The sequence below is a fragment of the Pezoporus wallicus genome, unplaced genomic scaffold (genome assembly GCF_028554395.1).
Source record: "Pezoporus wallicus isolate ANWC-B61680 ecotype Strahan unplaced genomic scaffold, APGP_CSIRO_Pwel_v1 contig_1181, whole genome shotgun sequence".
Classification (NCBI taxonomy): domain Eukaryota; kingdom Metazoa; phylum Chordata; class Aves; order Psittaciformes; family Psittacidae; genus Pezoporus; species Pezoporus wallicus.
This window is the reverse complement of record NW_026641428.1, coordinates 1345178-1363732: the sequence shown is the minus strand read 5'-3', so window position 1 is coordinate 1363732 and position 18555 is coordinate 1345178. Positions and strand designations below refer to the sequence as shown.

Genomic DNA, 18555 nt, shown 5'->3' with positions numbered 1-18555 from the left:
ATGTTAATATTTTCCTTTTTCTACGAAAGGCTGAATCCACAAAAACACTCCTGTTAATTGTTAGATACATCTTTATGTAATGTGATTTGGTAGCACTGTAATACTTTTGATATGCCTGTTGAACTTCTTAATGAGGAGTCAGTGCTCTTTGCTTCTTAGGAATTACTTTGTTTTTCTTTTTTTATTGACTTACCTGGGCCTTTGTCAGGATCGCCTCAGCTTCATGGTGATCAGATATGAATCAGAAATCACTTCAGAAGTGTCAGGATGCATAGTGTGTAAAAAACAAAGCTTGATACAGAGAATTACCAGTTTTTTCTTTGCTTTTAATACTGAGAAAAATGCTTTGTTTTCTTTCTTTTCCTCAGCCTGCATAGGAAAGTTTAGATTGTAGGGAACACTGATAAGGCACTAAAAATGCAGAAAAAGGTCTCTTTCATTTTCCCAGATGAAGGCTATTTCTTGATTTCAGACTTTAACCAAATAAATGATGGGTAACTGGAACAGAAATAGTTGAAGAGTATTGCTTTGAAGCTCAGGTGACTAGATATGCCAACACAAAAAAAACAATTTGATTTGCATTTCTGACAACCTGCTTAAAATCAAAATAATAAAAGTTTCTTATTGGAGCAAAAAGCGGTAACACAAAATCCAGTCTGTTTTCTTGATTAACAGTTGACGTTTTAAAAAAGCGTATTGCTTTTAGTGCGTAGACAAAGCAGCAGTTTGGAGTCGGTGAGTGATGCTTTTCTTGTTTGCTCAGTTTAATTTGTCAGATAATAATCGTCATTACTGGCTGAAAATTGTCAGCAATAATTGTATTTCAAAGGCTTGATACGAGAATATGTGGAGAATTAATGCCTGAATTCTGTGGCATTTTTTCCCAGGTATGCAGGACCCTGTAGTCAGAAAGTGGATTATGTCTTCCGGATCAGCTGGGCTACTTACCTTGCAAGCACCGAGCAGATCATTGTGGCCAGCTTTGATGGCAGAGGAAGTGGATACCAAGGGGATGAAATTATGCACGCAGTAAACCGAAGGCTGGGAACATACGAAGTGGAAGATCAGATAGCAGCAGCGAGGTGAGCTACAGTGAAATGGTCAACATCTGCTCCTTCTTTTCTGTGCTTATTGGGCCGGGGGGGGGCAAAGGTGAAGGTTTTGAACGGTCATCTTGGAATCACTGTCAAAAGCATAACTAAACCCTGCATTAATTCTTTATGCTGAAGTGTGTCATTTGTAGGCAAATCATTGTTTTACACTCAAAAAAGAAGGAAGACTTAATGCTGTAATACAAATTTGTTATGTCTCTGATTTTATAGAGAAGATACCTGTCACATCAGTAAAAGAGCATGCTACCAAGGAACTTGGAGCTGGAAGTATTACTCCAAGCTTTTTAAAGATTTCTGTTGTGAAGCATTTATTTGTATGAGCTACTCACCCTTTGTATCATAGTTCATGTTCATCACTTGGTTTATGCTTGTAGAACCTCACTAACTGAATGATGTCAGCATGAAAATCTCAGTATCACAAAGAAGTATTCTTACAGGGTTTGCTTTTGGGGATTATAAAATGTTAAGGAGTCTATAAACAAATAGCATTTCAGAATCTTATTTTATTTTAAACCCTGGCTAGATCTACAGGTGTTGGCCTGTCCCTTACAGCTGCAATTTGGGTGTTGCTCCTCTTTTTAAAAAAATAGTGACAAAAAAAAGGCAAGGCAGGTGGTGCAACTTAACCTAATACAATACAAATGTCAATGAGTGTAGTTTGAGGGCTTCTACATAGTGTCCAGGGGTTTATATTCACAAGCACAGATGTTTTCCTGACTTTTTTAAAGATACACGTGCCTGAATTATTTTATGTTTTCCTATGCAGTCACTCTGAAGTAGAAAATTACTATTTCTACAATAGGAAGAGGCAGACATGATGGAAAACAGGCATGTCTGTATAATGGCAGATACTTGCAATTTGTTAAGTATTTAATTATTCTGTTTGGTTTTAGAAAATTTTCTGAAATGAGCTTTGTTGATAAGGACAGAATAGCTATTTGGGGTTGGGTAAGTACTCCAATAAGTTTGGTACTTTTTTTTTTACTTAATGGTAACAGCTGTTTGTTGTGGTGGTGTGTGTGTGAGGGTGCTGGAGCACTTAAGTGTGAGGCATCTCTGGGGTCATGGCACAGGACAGTACATGAACTGATGAAGTGCAATGCCTGTATACATTGTCCCTTTGCAAGCGTTAAGGAGGTTTTGAAACAGAAATTAGGATTACTAGAGGGATTAAAAACAAAGGGATACTGCCAAATTCCTGTGTACAAGATGAACCAATATTTTTTAAAAATGACCCAAGTATATATTCATCAGTGTCACTCTGGATTAGTTGAATTATTCTAATTCCTTTTTTTTAAGAAGGTGTAAATTTACATGTGAAGCAGCTGCATGCCATGGTTGTCTTTTTAATAGCAGCCTGAAAATACCAAAATCTGCTATGTTGTTGTGCTTGGCTATATTTTATTTCAGCACTATATTCAAGTAGAGACCAGGTTTCACTGACTTAATGCGTCTTTAAAACTTGTCACAGTAGAGGGGGAGTGTTTAACAGAGTGTACACACCCCTCAGCTGCAAGGCGAAGTGCATATCCAGTGTTAGTGACATCTCTTTGATTCAAACTCTGAACATTTCTGTCCCAGGTAGCTGTTTCAGTGTTTTTTCTGGTCATGGGGAGTATTCTTGCATGTTCTGTTTAAGCATAGTATGCTTAAGTAAATGCAGATCTTGCATTAAATTGCTAGCTGGAATTTGGTCACTGCTGGTGACAAGCACCAGTGAGTAAATTGCTTGACGGCAGGATGATGATGATACCTTTACTAGCTTTTCTTGTTTGGGTCAACATGTCTGTGCTGCATGAAGTCAAGTGTACTAGTATTAACCTTAGTGGGAGGGAAAATCTTTCTGCAGAAATGGAGACTAAATGCATTACCATCTTATTCCTTATGAACCCTGGGATGAATAGTGGAATCCTCTTTGGAGCCATGTTGGATTTATGCATCTTGGATGCTGAACCTGTTAGCAAACAGATTTTCTTTATCTCTTGAGTTTTCAGATTCTCAGGCTGTCATTAGGTACATTAATTTTGTTTGCCGTAATCTCAATAATATCTTAGCAATAATATCTTTACTGTGGCTAGGTTAGGTAACATATGTATATGTGGTTTTAATTACTATGAAGGTGAACTACTTTGCTTATCTCATTGGGAGGACTTCAGTGTGAAATTGGGGCGAACATTTAAGGGCTTTGAACAGTTCCGTTTGCCTGTCATCTGGTTTCAAGACAGGAGTGAGATCCAAAAATTGCTCTTCTTTTTGATGTGGGTGGGCACATTTTCCTAAATAACCCCTTCAGACTATAGTAAGGGCAGTCATTTGGGTGGTCAGTGACATTGTTTAGATATCTTGCTGTCTGGATGCTCAAGTGTGTGTCAGATATTTACTCATCTGTGTATCAAGCTAGCCTATGAGTGATTTTTTTCTGTGCATAGCAAGGAGTGTGTTGGTGCACAGTTCCTCCCACAGACTCTGCAGAAGATCCTTCACTCCCCAGTCACAGTCTTGCTCTCAACGCTTTGGAGGAGAGTTAGCAAGTGAGCTGCCGTAGGCCTGCTCTGAGGGAGTTGTAAATCTTCAGTTGCCTTAGTGCAACTACTCATTGGGCATGTTGTGGGCCTGAGCTCTGCTTCCACCCACTCCCCCAGCACGGAAAGGGACACAGCAGTTCAGCAGTGTCTTGTTTCCTGTTTTTCGCTGCTACCTACGGTGCTACCAAACACTGTCATCCTTAGCTGAGTCACAGTTCAGCAGCGTTTGCACCCTTTTTCCCCAGCAAGTTCTCATTCATCAGCGCCACAGCTGCCATGCACTGTTTGATGCCTTTTTCCCCAACTGAGCAGGTTGGGTGAGATCTGACCCAAATTCAGAATGGAGTTCATTAATATGAAAAACACTGAGCCTATAAATGTCTGATGAACTGTTTAGCAGATGGGCCCCATCCTTTTCTTTCCTACTAAAATAACAGCAATGTTTTCTTCTCAGTCTTATGGGGGATATGTGACCTCCATGGTGCTTGGCTCTGGAAGCGGCGTGTTCAAGTGTGGAATAGCGGTTGCCCCTGTGTCAAGTTGGCAGTATTATGGTATGTGATGGCTTCCTTGTTACAAGGATTCCCATATGTCTTGCAGTGCACATGCTGCAAAGTGTTGATTCATAGCACAGAACTTTGATTAGCTAGTAGATGCCATGTAAATGCCACTTGATCTGTTTTTATGAACTCATGGGTACTGCATTTTGAAATTAAACCACCAATTCCCTAAATCTTATTTTCCATTTTAAAGGTCAGATCCACAGTCCCAGGTAACGTCTTTAACCTCTAATGAAGCAAAACTTATTGTAATTTTGTAGGATTACTGTAATGTGTCTGTGTTTGCTTTCTGAAGCTGCCACATGTTCTGAGCCCAGTATTGTCGGTCAGAAATCCATGGCTATTAGACTTACCTTCTTCAAAATGCTACTTCACTTAGAAGAATGAACTGTGAAGCTTTATATCAAACTTGCATTCTAACTTACTCACTCAAAGTAACAGAATAGGATTTGAATTGTCTTTAGGTTTGTTCCTTTTAGAGTATAAAATTTAGATTTTTATAAAATTAATCTTATGAATAGCTTGATTTGAGGAAAACCTGAACAAGTGGGCAAGTCTGTATGTGCTTCAAGCTTACAGTCTATAAGGCTGTAGTTGCATGAGGCTATGAATACAGTTATAGGGACTCTCCTCCCAGATTAAAAGAATTATATACAGTTAAAAATATAATACCCGCTGGTACAATATGATCACATTTTTACATCTTTTCTGGTTTTGATTTGTCCAAAAATGTTCAAAAAAAAGCTTTTCCTGGCAAACCTCTGCTAAACGAGGCATAATTTATCACTCTGCAGCTAGCACAGAGTCTGTGTAATAGCATATGATATGCTCTGGCTAATTCCACAGATCAAATCGTACTGCCAGGTATTAGCAGTAGTCCATTGAGGCTCTAAGGAAGATTTCATAATGTTTTGGTGTTGGATGTGAATATTACAGCATGGCAGGAATTTTGTGGTGGGTTGGTTTTGGTTTTTTGGTTTTTTTTTATTTAACAAAGATCAGGATCTATAAATTCCACTTTTAGTTGATCAGATAAAGGAAAGGGTTATGGAGGCAAGCATATTCGGCATCAAAAAAAAACCAGCCAGTGCAACAACACTGACACTGATGAGAAGTTAAATGGACATTAGACTATGACAACAGAGCATTGATTTGTATGGCTAAAAATAAAGCAGCAAATCTGCAGAAAAGGGAAATAGACCATGCTGAAGAATCTGGAAAATCAGAGATGCATACTATTTACTGTATATAACATAGAGCTAAGGTGATTCCTAATCTACTGCTACATTTTCATTTTACAGATTTTTAGTAGAAAAATTTAGATAAAATGTGTGTTTTGTCCAATGCTAGTCATTTACTGCAAGATTTTCAGTAATTTTGTTAGGGTTACTGAAAGAATAACAATAAGGTAACACTGACACAAAGTACTTTATTAATATTCAGCATTCAGGTGTCCATGGCAACAAGAAGATTAAATATTCTGAATAATGATGGTTACCTACAAGCCTCATTGTGGAAAACCTGTTTTTATCTTTTTTTCTTCCGTTTTTTTGTATGCATTCTTACTTCTTGTATCAGTGGGTAGACTGGTAGACAGACTGACTGAAAATCAAATCGCAGATTCTGGTTTTGATTTGGTTTTTTGTTTTGTTTTTTTTTATTACAGATTCAATATACACGGAGCGATACATGGGTCTTCCTATAGCAAGTGATAACCTGAACAACTATAATGTAAGAAATACATTACTTTGTTTCTATGAAGTGGTGTTTATATTCTAAACCACTCTGGTTTTCTTTATAGAGTCTAGTTCCTTCCCTGTGGGAAGAAGTAAGTTTTTCTTCTTCCAGCTCTGTTGCATTGTGCTTTTAGAGGCTGTAGTCTCATGTGTTTGGATTTGCATGTGGTAGTTACTCCTTGCTGTATGGTGTGGGTTTTCTGTTGTTTGTTTGGTGTGTTAGGTTTTGGTTTCTTTTACATTCAGCTCCATTTGGCTACTTTGCAGACTGTAAAACAAGCTGTAAAATCTGTTTTATTTTAATCACCAAGAAACAAATTTGTTTTAAAATTTAATATGCTCGTGGGCAAACTATGCTTTATCTTAAACAACATTTCCACCAAAACAAATGTACTCTGGTTCTTTTTGAAATGCAACTTTTAAAAGATGCGTATGGTGTGAACTTTCTTGTTTTGGGAATCTGTGAGCTTCTTTCAGGGAAAGCAAAATCTCCTAAAGACTAGGGAAATTTGACAGGTAGGCAAGACTGTACTGCAATCATAGCAAGCGAATTGCAGACCAAGTTGGAGGTGGAATTTTAGCCCCATCTCTATGAAGGGGCTAAAATCACATGGTTTTCAAGGTTTGGTCTAATCACAGGGTTTTCAAGGTTTGGTCTAATGTTTGATCAGAAGTGAAAGAATTTCCAGGTCTTCTAATGGTTGAACAATACCTGTGGATCGTTTGTCCTTGCTATGACATGATGAATTGTTTGACTTACTGTTCCTTGTGCCAGCTCTTGTTGTTGTATCAGGGGTTTTCTGAAGTAGATGAGTAATAGCCGGGCATAGGGCAAGGCAGCCCAAGCTTTCTGTAAGATTTTGTTAAATTTCAGGTCTAGGTGGAAATACAGTGGCTGTTGAAGTGTGATGGATCTGGGGGGTTCTTTGTGCCCTGGTTTTTGGGATGTTTTACAGGGGTGTTCAGCCATGGTGATGCCGGAACCAAAGATGGGTGATGGAGGCAAAGAGGTGAGGCATTCTCAGTGTTTAGGTTGGTAAACAGGCTTAGAAAACAATTTAGCACTTGTGTCTTGATGCTTTGAAGAAGTAATTGTCATGGGAAAGTGGGGGAAAAGAGTGAGGGTTGTTGCATTGATTTAAAAGTATGGTAAAACATACAAATACATACAGATATGGACTGAAACATCTGTTTTGTCATATCGCTACAGCCATCTAGTTTTGTCAGCTGCTATATCAGATACTCCAGTCAAAATTGAGGTCAATACTAGTGACTGCTGGAAGACTTAGAGCTGTGTCCGTCTCTAACCAGCAAGCTACTCGGGCTCACCAGAGACTGACCAGCAGCCCACAGCCACCTGCCTGCCTTTTCCCAAATTTGTTTCTTTAAGGCAGTGGGAACAGTAGGAGGTCTGCGAGGTAGCAATGTAAATAGAAGTTACTGTCGTCGTGCAGAACGAACGTTAACGCTCTGGGTGCACAAAGTCATTCACCAGCTTCACAGCACAGATGGCAACAGAGGACTGTTTAATCCTTTCAAGCCAGGAGTCGGATTTTCTTGGCATAGTATCCATTGCTGGCAATGGCCACGTTGAAACTGCCAGTACCAAAGAGCTAAAGGTTTCAAATGTGTTACTCAGAGGACTAATTGGGAAGAATGGTGGCTGGATGGAGGAGGGGTAATTGCACAGATCAGATTGTCACACTTCACTGCTGCTTCTAGAGATAGGAAAATGCAACCGAAGCCCTCATTAATTGTTAGAAGCCCCAAATAACATACTACTTGGAATTTACTTTTCCATTTGAACCTGGAGGGATGGAGTAGCTCAAGCGGTAAGTTTCTTGCTTTTCATGTAGCATCAGTGGAAGGGCTGTGGGATTCTGTGGATGCTGAGGACCTTACTGCCTTCAGCCCAGCATGTTCCTGGCTTACAGCCCCTTTGTTCAATGTCCCAGTCCCAACAGCCAGCCTCCTGGCCCCCTGTCTCTGATGAGAGCTGTTTTCTGAACTGAATGTTTTTTAGCAAGTAAATGCAAAAACATGTACTGAAAGCTCTCCTAGCTGAAGCTGTTAGAGCCTTTTTGAACTGTTAACTGTACTGTCAGGTTTGTGCACTGCATCAGATATTCTCTGTCCTACTGCACAAGCTCTCTTGAGAAGTGAAAGGTTGCATAAACTCTGTAGGGTGTATGCCCTAACTGAAAAGAAATGAGACTGTCTACAGACCTGCTTAAAGAAGACGTATGTTGCTAGGTGCCTTCCTAATGCACAGAGTATAATTAATGAGTGAATATTTAGTCTGAAGAAACTAGTTATGGTGAGAGGGGTACACCGTACCTTTGTATTACTGGGACACAGAGCTTCACATTTACTCAAGGAAGAGAATCTGACATGTTAAATGCTCTTTGTCAAGAGACAAGTCTGAGGGATGACTCCCACTCCTTTAAGTTAGCCAATTAGATGTGATTGATTGTGCCTTTTAGGGTAGTTGTGAACTATTAAAAATTAGAGATTTGTGAAAGAAAGGAATAAGCATGGGTGGAGCTCCGAATGGAATTGTGCAGGGATCCTAGGCTGAATGGAGCAGAGGCTGTCTGCCTGGGAGGAAACATCCCTGATGTAAAGACTAAATCATCAGGGCAGAGCTCGGGAGGTCAGATGCAGTAGCCATGTAAAGCATACCAAAGAGACTGTTCAACTTGTGAGAAGATTATTTTGCAGTTCACTCTGAATTTGATATGCTTCTGGCAAGTGTTTGAAACAGTCATAGATTTGGCAATCTTTTTCTAGCAGATTTGAAATGTTCAGTCCTTAAGAACTGCTGCATCATTAGGTTATGCAAAACAGGGTACAATTTTGTAAATATGCCATCTTGTACTGATTTGACATTTGTTCTATTATCTGAGAATATGCTAAAGGGAGAGAGACCTTCAGTTTCAGCCAAACCTTAACTTGTTTGTGGAGTGCTGATAAAATGTTGACTGCTGGGTGATCTTTAGAAGAGGCAGTTACGCTCAGCAGGGCCCAATTCTCAGCACTTGTACACATTACCTTTTCAGATCCTTTGTCCCAGCAGTATAATTGTGGATAGGGTAATTTTTTATTTGCTGTCCACTTCAGGTTTGTTTAGCTGATGGAGTTGTTGCTTTGTGCTGTAACTGCGCCTACCTTGAGATTGATCCCAATCTTGCAACCTTTTCTTTTGGCAGTACTCTATCTGTAAAGCATGTTTTATGGGAAGGGACTCTTACTGTTGAATATGGGTACAGCAAGTGAGACATCACTTGTTAAGTGACAAAAAAACTTAGAAGGTATCATCTCCTTTGTGTGTTCCTTCTTTCTGAAGTATTTAGCAAATAAATAGCTTTATTTTGTTTAAGGCTTGGAGAGGAAAAATAACGACATCCTTTCTCAAACTGCTTTTGGAAAGTTGAGTTCGCAGAAGCATAGCTCAAGTCAGGCTCCCACTCACAGAAGGCTGGCTGTCCCTTTAATCAGCACTGATTTGCTGGAAGAAAGCTTGTAAAGGCAACCTATCAAGTTTCCCTCTGCACATGTAGAAAATGATTCACTCAAAGGATACCACTTAGTTTTTCCTGATTTTTTTTTTGTTTTGTTGGGGTTTTTTGTTTGCTTACTTGCTTGTTTATATCACTGGGCCATTACTTTCTGAGTCATTCTTTTTGTTTGGCTGCTGTACCAATGCTCACTGAATCAAAGGCCTCTCTCCAAATTTTGGCACTCTCATAACTATCTGTTCTTACTCCATGATACCAAGTCATTGCAGTGGATGTCATCCTTCCAGTGTGTGTGGATTACCACCATACATTAGCTGGGATTTCTGGTGCTCTGCAGCCTTTCGCTATTAAAAGAGGGCAATTGCAGTGTTAGGGATTGGAGGGTGCTGTTTTTTCCCCTCTGTATTGAACTTGTTTTTTAAATTTGGTTGAATTAAGGGAAATCAGATCTTTGCAGTGATGAGAGGGTTATGGTAAATCATTCTGCCATTTAATTAATATTCATGCTTGCTTTAAAGATTCATGAGTATACAAGAGACATAAAGAAATTAGAACACTTCTGTGTCTTGGTAATACAATGTTTTGGGGGTACTAAATGAAAATCCATATGCAAGGATACAGCCTTAGTACATGGTGCAGAAGAAATTAAAAAAACTAAACCACAACCAAACCAAAATTATTCTTTTTTTTTTTCCTAGCCATAGTAGCTTTTAAGGTCTTGTAATACAGAGAAAAGTCCACAGGGATTCAGTTATTTTCATCAGAGAATCCTTATAATGCTGCTAATAGAAAGAAATGTAAATCAGTGTATTTTTGCCCCATTATACTGATTGCCTTGTCAAACCCAAAATACCATCTCTTGTCCCTTGTCGTCTTCCCATTCTCATGGCAGAGCACTATCCCATTCCCTTTCCTTTCCCAAATTAAACATCTTACTTGCAATTCTTACTTTCCTCATTCTTTAGTACCTAGTCACATTATGATCAGGTGGTTATTATGTTTTAGGGAGTATGTTGTTACTGTGTTTTAAGTTTCTTGATTAGTTGCCTTTTTTTTTTTTTATCACCGTATTGTCTTTCAGTTCCCAAAATGGAGCTTCACATCTATTTATAGATGTCATCTAGTGTCTCTTCCTTCAGGCATTTCTCTACTGTATTGGGGGAGAGCATTGTTTTAAACTTTGACACCCATTTTTACTTGAGACTGGTGGAATATTAGCTCTGTTGACTTACCTACATGTGAACTAGTGTATGTTTTGGTGGGGAAGATAACACATGTAGGCTCTGCAAGATTTCCTCCTTGCTATCATAGGGTGCACTGTTGCCATGGCAACATTCTTTAACTTGTCTGCAGTCGCACAGGAAACCTATGGCAAGTGGTGTGCTGCAGGCTAACAACATGTTAGCGATGCATTAAATGTGTATCTCACTCGCAAAACTCTTCCCCTCTGGAATTGCCTGTTACTTTGCAGACATAACCCTTGGTAATAATGGCAGATCAGTGCAGAATGGTTTGAGTGCGAGCACAGTGCTGCTGGATATGTGAACATGCTACTTCAGGGTGTGGAGGGGGGAGCAGGGGTGGTTGTTTTTATGTGAAGGACCCCAGACTATGTCAACAGGAATCAAAGTCAGTTGGTAGCAAATCATCTTCTAATAAGTAGCACCTTTTTTCTTCCCCCCTCCTTCCACCCCCCTTTTCTGTAATTTCAGAGTTCAACAGTAATGGCCAGAGCTGAAAAATTCAAGGAAGTTGAATATCTCCTTATTCATGGAACAGCAGATGGTGAGTTGCAGTTAATTAGACATTTTAGTATTACAGACAGGTTCGCAATTCTACTACTGACAAAACAAAACCATGAAGGGGCAAGGCTGTTAAATTTACGTCAATAAAATAATACTGCTTTCTGCAACTGATTTGTGTTTCACTCAGCAGTGCTGGGGAGTTTGCTGTGTTCGTTGCTTTGCTTTTCCCCTAGAGTAATACAGAAGCTATTTTTTGTTTACCTTTTTCTTCTTTCTCTTCCACTTTTCAGATAATGTTCACTTTCAGCAAGCAGCACAGATTTCCAAAGCTCTTGTTGATGCTGAAGTGGATTTTCAGGCAATGGTATGGTTGTTTTGTTTATAATCATAAAAATGGGTTTGTACTATGAGACTAGTAAAAGCTCTCTGTTGTAAGGTTTAAATTAACTGCAGTCTTAAAGTTCACATACTCGTATTTCATTTTCAGTGACTGAAATTTTAACATAACCCATCCATGTATCTTCTGTACAAGACAAAATGTAAAGCAGCAAATTGTATTTGACCCAGCTTACCTAATCTTTCACCTTGTTATTTTTGTGCTCTCAGACAAACAGACAAAACCAATCTTTGCATATACCCGAAGTCCAGTGAATAGCATTTTAGAGATAGATAGCTGAAGTTAAGCCTTCCTTATATCCTAAAGTCCAAGATAATCTGTCCAGGTTATCTTCCTATCCAGAGGTAATGTTTGGTGTTTCTCTGTTGAACTGGTAAGACAAGTAGTTATTTGCCCCTTCTTACGCTGTACATGAAAACTCACAGACTAAGCTGCAAGCTCTTCCTTTCCTCCCTTCTCCCAGCTCATGGGGAGCAGTGCTGAAAACTATGAAATACAGAAGGAAGTGCACCAGTGCGTGGTTGTCATTCAGACAAATACACGGGCCTTACAGGCTCAAGAGATGAGGTGCTGTTCTAAACTGTAGAGCTGCATCTACCCTCCCTTTGGACAAGCCACATATTCATTTCGTACTTTTAGTACGACTAGATGGGGCATCCCACACGCAAAGCGGGGATTGAAGTATCATGCCTCCATGCTGGGCTAATTTTAAAGGGCTGCACATGTTTTTATGTCTCTCTATCTTGTTTGATTTAGATGTAGCTAGAACTAACATTCTCTGTATTTTTCTTTCCCGCAGTGGTACACCGACAAAGACCATGCCATCAGTGGTCAAGCACATAAGCATATTTATACCCACATGAGCCACTTCATAAAGCAGTGTTTCTCACTGCCCTAGCACCAGCAAGTGATGGTACTTCCCTAGAATACTCTCTAGTTAATGTACACTGAGCCAGTATGAATTGAGATAAGGATCAGCTCTTGGGATACCTGTGTACACAACAAAATCCTAATCTTTATAATGATTGATTGCTTTTGTCACGCAGCTACTGCATTTTTATCCATTATGTTTAATTAGGTCTTGTCACCAGAACGCAGGTATGTTGCAGACTTCTGGAAAGCACGGTACTTGCTTGAATCAGTACCTTCTGCTATTTCAGCATAAAACAGAAACAGTCCAGTTTCTATAGTAGGGTAATGAATAATGAAAATGTCACAGAGGAATCAACATGGAGATCAGTTGAAGAACAAATATAATAATGTTTCCCACAAAAAATAAAATTAACCCTGTCATCATTTCTGTGAAAGTACTGATAAAATTTTAACCAGATTTTGCAGAAATTACCTAATGTTTGATCAATTATTATTTTGGAAGTAGTACCAGGAATACTGCAATGTTAATATGCATTCGTATGTTAATATTCTCTATGCAGAATGAAACACTTAGCAGAAAAATACTGACTTGCTTACTGCAGTTCCTTAAGTAAATAATCTCATGTACAGTTGTAGAAGCCTTGCAAGGAAGGCATGTAAGCAGCCTTCACCAAAGTTTTTGAATGATACCTGTTCAAACCAGTGGCACTGGATTTCTTTGTTTCCTATCATAGTACTGTGAGTTTTGCTTACTTTATAGTCAGAAAGGCTGCTACTGTGGAAATCTGCCCTGGTAAACTCTTATCTGGGAACTCTAGGACCCCACCATTGTTTCTCTATGGGAGAAAATCGGTTGGTTGGTTGGTTGGTTTGTGGGGTTTTTTTCAAGTTTCCCATTTACTGATGAAAGGATACATTCCTTGCACTCAAAACATAAAACATTACAATGAAAAGTAGCATTCAAGCAAAGGCTGGACTTTCATGTAACTAACTCTCATGTGAACATGCTGCTTAGCAAACTTTCTTTTCTTTGTAGCCTGCCAGTAACCATCTGCTTTATCTTTAGCATTCCAGGTAGACTTCTTCAGCTGATGATTAGTTTTCTTAATTTCATATAGAAAAGATACAACCCACATGTACTACAAACTGTGCTGCTTTTAAATAAAAAAAGATACTAAGTTATGAATAGGCGGTGTAGTCTGTATCATTGAAAATGCTGCTCAAGAAATGAACTCTTAGAATTTAAAAAAAAAATCACTGTTAATTTTGAGAGAATAACAGTGAAACTTCTGCTTTTGTTTAATAGTATCATGTAATGGAGGGTGACATGATTATCTGACATTAAACTTCTTGTTATTAGATGCCAGCATGCAGTCAGGTATGTATTGTGGGTTACTGGGGACACTAGGTTTGGATGTAAAAGTACACGGATAAATGTAAATACACACAGATAAAGCACAAGGGAGGTGGGGAAGAACATCAAGACAAGTTCATGCAGCTTGTCCTTAAATGAGAAAAAAGAAGGGGTTCATAAACAAACCAAAACCTCCTTGACTCACAAAATAAAGAAGTTTGGGCTCACACTACTAGTCATTCTAATGCAGACTGGCATCACTGTTAAAGCAAGCTCTAGAGGTAGGATGAAGGCTGTCAGTTGTCTCCAAGAGGTTATAACAACCTCATCTCTGATTCTTTTAACTGAAGGGAAAGAAACATAGATCAGTTTGAAGATAGATCACAGCAATGCAGACAGGCTATAAAAAAGATGATCATTATGAACTTCTGGATCACTTGCGAAGCAAGGGGCAATAGTGTCATATAGACCAAAAATAGTATTTCTGTAATCCGACAACTACATTAACTAGGCTCTCGTACTTAAAGAACTACATGTGTTCCCTTACTGTAACCTCTGTCAACTACGCACAGCAAGCCACCACTGTTGGCTTGTTTCATGTTTCAGTGACATTTCACTGAGCAGAACTGCACTCTACAGTGAAGCATATTCAAGTGTCAGGTAGACATTTAAAATACTGTACCATATTACATAGGTTTTCTGAGGTTTGCAGTGTGAAAATAAAATTGAAAATTAGTTAGGATAAATATTTATTTTCACATAACATGTCTTGTGAAAAACACAACAGTCTATTCACATGTACACATAAACTTCTGTAATAAATTACATCCAAGAAATTGAGTAATTTTGACCAGGAATATTAAATTAGAAGTAAATATAGCACTACATTTGCTTTATATTGTGTGTGATTTCAGAACGTTAAGATTAACATTGGAATAGCATTTAAATTCACACAAGAACAGAGTGCTTTAAAATAAAACCACTCTGAAATACTGAACAGAAATACAGAATGCCATTGAATATACTGATTTCTTAATATTCTAAGAGTTGGTCAAGTGAAACTAATACATTTTGATTGTATATGTTATCTGTAACAAAGTCAGCAACATATTAAAACACCACCAGGCTGCTCTCGGGACAAACCAGTATTGAACTTCTATACTAATCTTAAAACAATTGGAATCTTACAGTTTATCAAGTACACAAAACAAAGCATTTTAGCTTAATGCATCAGCTTTTTTTTTTTTCCTAAATTTACAAATACAAACATTGAGTTAAATGTAAATCCTTCTTTGTGTCCATTATATTTTTTTTCCTCCATAAAAATGGCTTTTAATGGGCTTTGATAATGCAAAGTCAAATTCAAAACAGCAACCCTATTAGTTTGCAGCAAAATGCAGTTATCATTTATGGCTACAGTAGTAAAACATCACACACTCTCGCACACACAGAAACATTAAAAGGAATAATTAAAATGTGATGCATCTGAAATGTTGTTTGCATGAAATCTGTGGAAAGATTATCATATTTTAGAAAGCTGGGGAATGCTAGATTCCTGTAGATGAATTATTACAAAGATTACAAGACTAATTCGTATTGGTAGGATTCAAGGTAATAGCATAATAACGAGAGTTATCTTTCATTTAGTAATTTAAAAACTTACCTTAAAAAAATTTAAAAATCAGTGAATTCCAAATTACTCAATAAAACTGTTTCTCCACATCTCTATGAATTCAATACCTAATCTCACAGTCCTTGTTTTACACAAAAGAATGGCATGAAGGATCAGGCAGTAACAAAATCCATTATGAAAAACATCTTTGCAATAATTTTAAAGCCACATTTTACTTTGTAAAGTTGTTTTTATCTTTTAATCAATGTACTTGATGGAATAGTGAAGAACTGTAACAAAATCAACATCAGCATATTAAGTATTATACACTTAATCTCTGAAATTAAGAGGTTTACAGTTGTTGGTAGAGAGGCCAATATAAATATGCCCTTTATGTGGCTGTATTTTAGGCAATGAAGAAGAAAAACATTGGGCAGGTGATATAACTGCATGTGGGATATAGCTTGTATCTACAAATTTTTCTTTATTATAAAATAATAGATTGATTATTGACATAATTTAGTTGTTTGGCCAACCACAGCAACAGTCATACAATACAAGATAAGATACTGTAATCACAGACTGAATATTAAGAAATACCATACCCATGTTTCACACATCAAAGGATGTGGTGGAGTTTTTCAACTAAGGTAAGGGAATGTTCTAGTACATATTTTTAAATATATATGACTATGTTCCAGCTACATACAAATTTGAATATTAAATACACTGTATTAAATCAAGGAAAATTTCACAAATACAGAATCTAACCCTGCAATCCTCATCGCAAGAGTAATCCATGACTTCAGAAGGACAGCTTGAGGAGGAAAGGATTATCCTTGTTAGTTTGTTCACAGGGTCAGATCAGTTGTTACTTTAAAAACTTCTTTAATGTTTGCTGTCAGTTTGGCTTTCCTGAAATCATTTATGTGAGTTAGGTGGTTTTTAATCTTGAATAAAGATTAGTAAGTATTCTCACACAGAAAAAAGTAGTAAAATACAGTACAAACCTACTACCACTAAAGTTGAATTTGAAAGAAAAATTTGCTTATTAGATTTATGGTACAAACACTGATAAATGGCCAGTATCAGCAAAGAACATAAAGACTTTTTGCACTGGCTACTGCAGACATTTACACAGATACTAGATGATACAGACATGTAGACAAGGTGAAATGAAACAAATATTGCACTACATTACCTGTGCTAGTCTGAGATGAAAGACAAAAGTTACACGGTAAATCATATATATTTAGTGGTTGTGGCACTCCTTTCATTCATTTGTAAAAAAATTAGTTGAAGAACAAGTCATAGACAAGTCTCCCGGTCAACACCTTTCCCTGAGTCAGCTTTCTTCTCTTTTCTGATTTCAGCACTAGGAAAAGAAGGGGGAAAAAAAGAGTTACAGTAGCACTACTGTGTATATTAATGATGTACCTGAAAACCAACACTGCACTGATACTTTAATTTTTCTTTCATGCTGCACAGCACAAACTGGGAAGCAAGTGAAAGTTTGTGCCGAATGGTGCAGAAGACATCAGCCAGCATTTTAGTGATGAGATAGAGAACTTAAGATGTACAAACAGACGTCAGCCAGCATGCAAGCAAAGGCAGACACTTTCTTCTTTTTTTTTTTTTGGCAAATACAACTGTTAATTGATTAGATGATGGCAGTGGTACAGTTCTCAGACAATACTGGCATTCTCTTAAATGGCACAAACAAGAGGTCACAAGTACTTCTTGTCTTTAAAATGTATTCTGTTGCTCAATGTAAATTTAGAAGGAATGTCTCTGAACTATAGCGGTGCAAGCCAATTTTCAGCTGTAGTATTTGGCAGGAAAAAGCACGGGGGCTGGGGAGTGACAATATTCCCCATTTTGACCCGTAAAGCCTGAAAAATCTATCAGAAGCCATATCAATAAGAACTCTGAAGCAGAGTTCAGATTTGGATTCAGCTTCCTTCCAGTTATGACACTGTTGATTTGCCTAGAGAAAGCAATATATGTGCAAAGCAGATGATTTTTTTTTTTGGTGAAGAGTGTCCTAATTTAAAACAGCATAAATAAATAAAAAATCACGTTCTCGCAATGAGTTCAGTCACACTAGGAAAATGCAAAGAGGCTTCCATGACATGGGCACATCAAGCCTTTAACAAAAGAGTGGCAGGGTATCTAAAAAAAAGTAAAGATGGTTCTGAGAACAAACCTGTATCAAGCACATAACCTACCAGGTTTCATGGGAATAATTCCTTAACTAGAATGAATGAGAAATAGGCTGTTACACAAGGTTTAAAAAAAGCAAGATCAATTCTCAAATTCTTAAGGTGATTCATGCACAATTTTACAATCATCTGACATTTTTCTTCACATAAAAATTGCTTTAAGGATACAATTCAGTTCAGCCAAAGCTTACTTCTATGCCTGTGGCAGCTTCCAGAGGTGTTAATGGAAATAGCTAAAGAATACCAACTTCTGCCACTTCAACTGCCAAATCTATCACCTTCTGTAGAACAGTGATAGAATTGGGTATGTTACACTTTCTGCACACAAAGGGTATGCAAACAAATTCCTGGGGGGTGAATTTAAAGTGCAGCAGTACAGCAGGCTGAGAGTTACCTGTGCTTAGTAAAAGCAAACAGTGAAGATGCGTTGTTGCCTTACAGTCTTAAAATATTCCCATGGTTTAGGGGCCTCCATGATACCAAGAAAGTCTTCCATCTATTTAGGAAGAGTCACATCCCTGAGCATCACCTGCAGATGTGGGCTTCAGTGTCATGAGAAATTGGAAACTAAGAAAGGACAAGTCCAATAATATACCAGTAAAACAGATTACTGCTGGATCTGTAAGAGACTTGGCACTCTACTCCTCCCTACCAAGGGAGTAGTCTATCAAGCCTGAGATGGAAGGTTTGGGAAGAGGGATTTGCATCCTGCATCTTTTGTATCATCTCTATCTTCAGGTAGGGAAGGGGACTCACACAGTCTACAAAGTGATAGATTTCTCCAGTACCCTTCCTTCTATACATGGTCAAATCTTCTGCATGTATTTTGACACTGCTGTCTGAAGGGCTTAATATTATAAGCAAAGACAGAGGAATAGTTAATTGTATGTACCAAAGAGGG

General features: G+C 38.0%; 2 protein-coding genes across 9 annotated transcripts in view; one reads left to right on the top strand and one right to left on the bottom strand.

Moving 5' to 3' along the window:
• The window catches only part of LOC130607053 (dipeptidyl peptidase 4-like), a 42169-nt gene extending 28860 nt beyond the window's left edge, over positions 1-13309 (top strand). Inside the window, exons 21-27 of the mRNA XM_057423812.1 lie at positions 888-1082; positions 2006-2060; positions 4092-4191; positions 5864-5928; positions 11164-11236; positions 11487-11560; positions 12393-13309. Coding sequence (XP_057279795.1) covers positions 888-1082; positions 2006-2060; positions 4092-4191; positions 5864-5928; positions 11164-11236; positions 11487-11560; positions 12393-12491 — 661 coding nt within the window. The 3' untranslated portion in view covers positions 12492-13309. The remainder of the gene's footprint in view (positions 1-887; positions 1083-2005; positions 2061-4091; positions 4192-5863; positions 5929-11163; positions 11237-11486; positions 11561-12392) is intronic.
• Positions 13310-15684: 2375 nt separating this feature from the next.
• The window catches only part of SLC4A10 (solute carrier family 4 member 10), a 150599-nt gene continuing 147728 nt past the window's right edge, over positions 15685-18555 (bottom strand). For 5 of the 8 annotated variants that reach the window (XM_057423655.1, XM_057423653.1, XM_057423650.1 and 2 more), the window contains one exon: positions 15685-16807. In XM_057423655.1, coding sequence (XP_057279638.1) covers positions 16741-16807 — 67 coding nt within the window. In that variant the 3' untranslated portion in view covers positions 15685-16740. Of the gene's footprint in view, positions 16808-17660; positions 17687-18555 lie in introns of all 8 variants that reach the window. The other 3 variants (XR_008974121.1, XM_057423656.1, XR_008974120.1) reach the window with 2 other exon arrangements.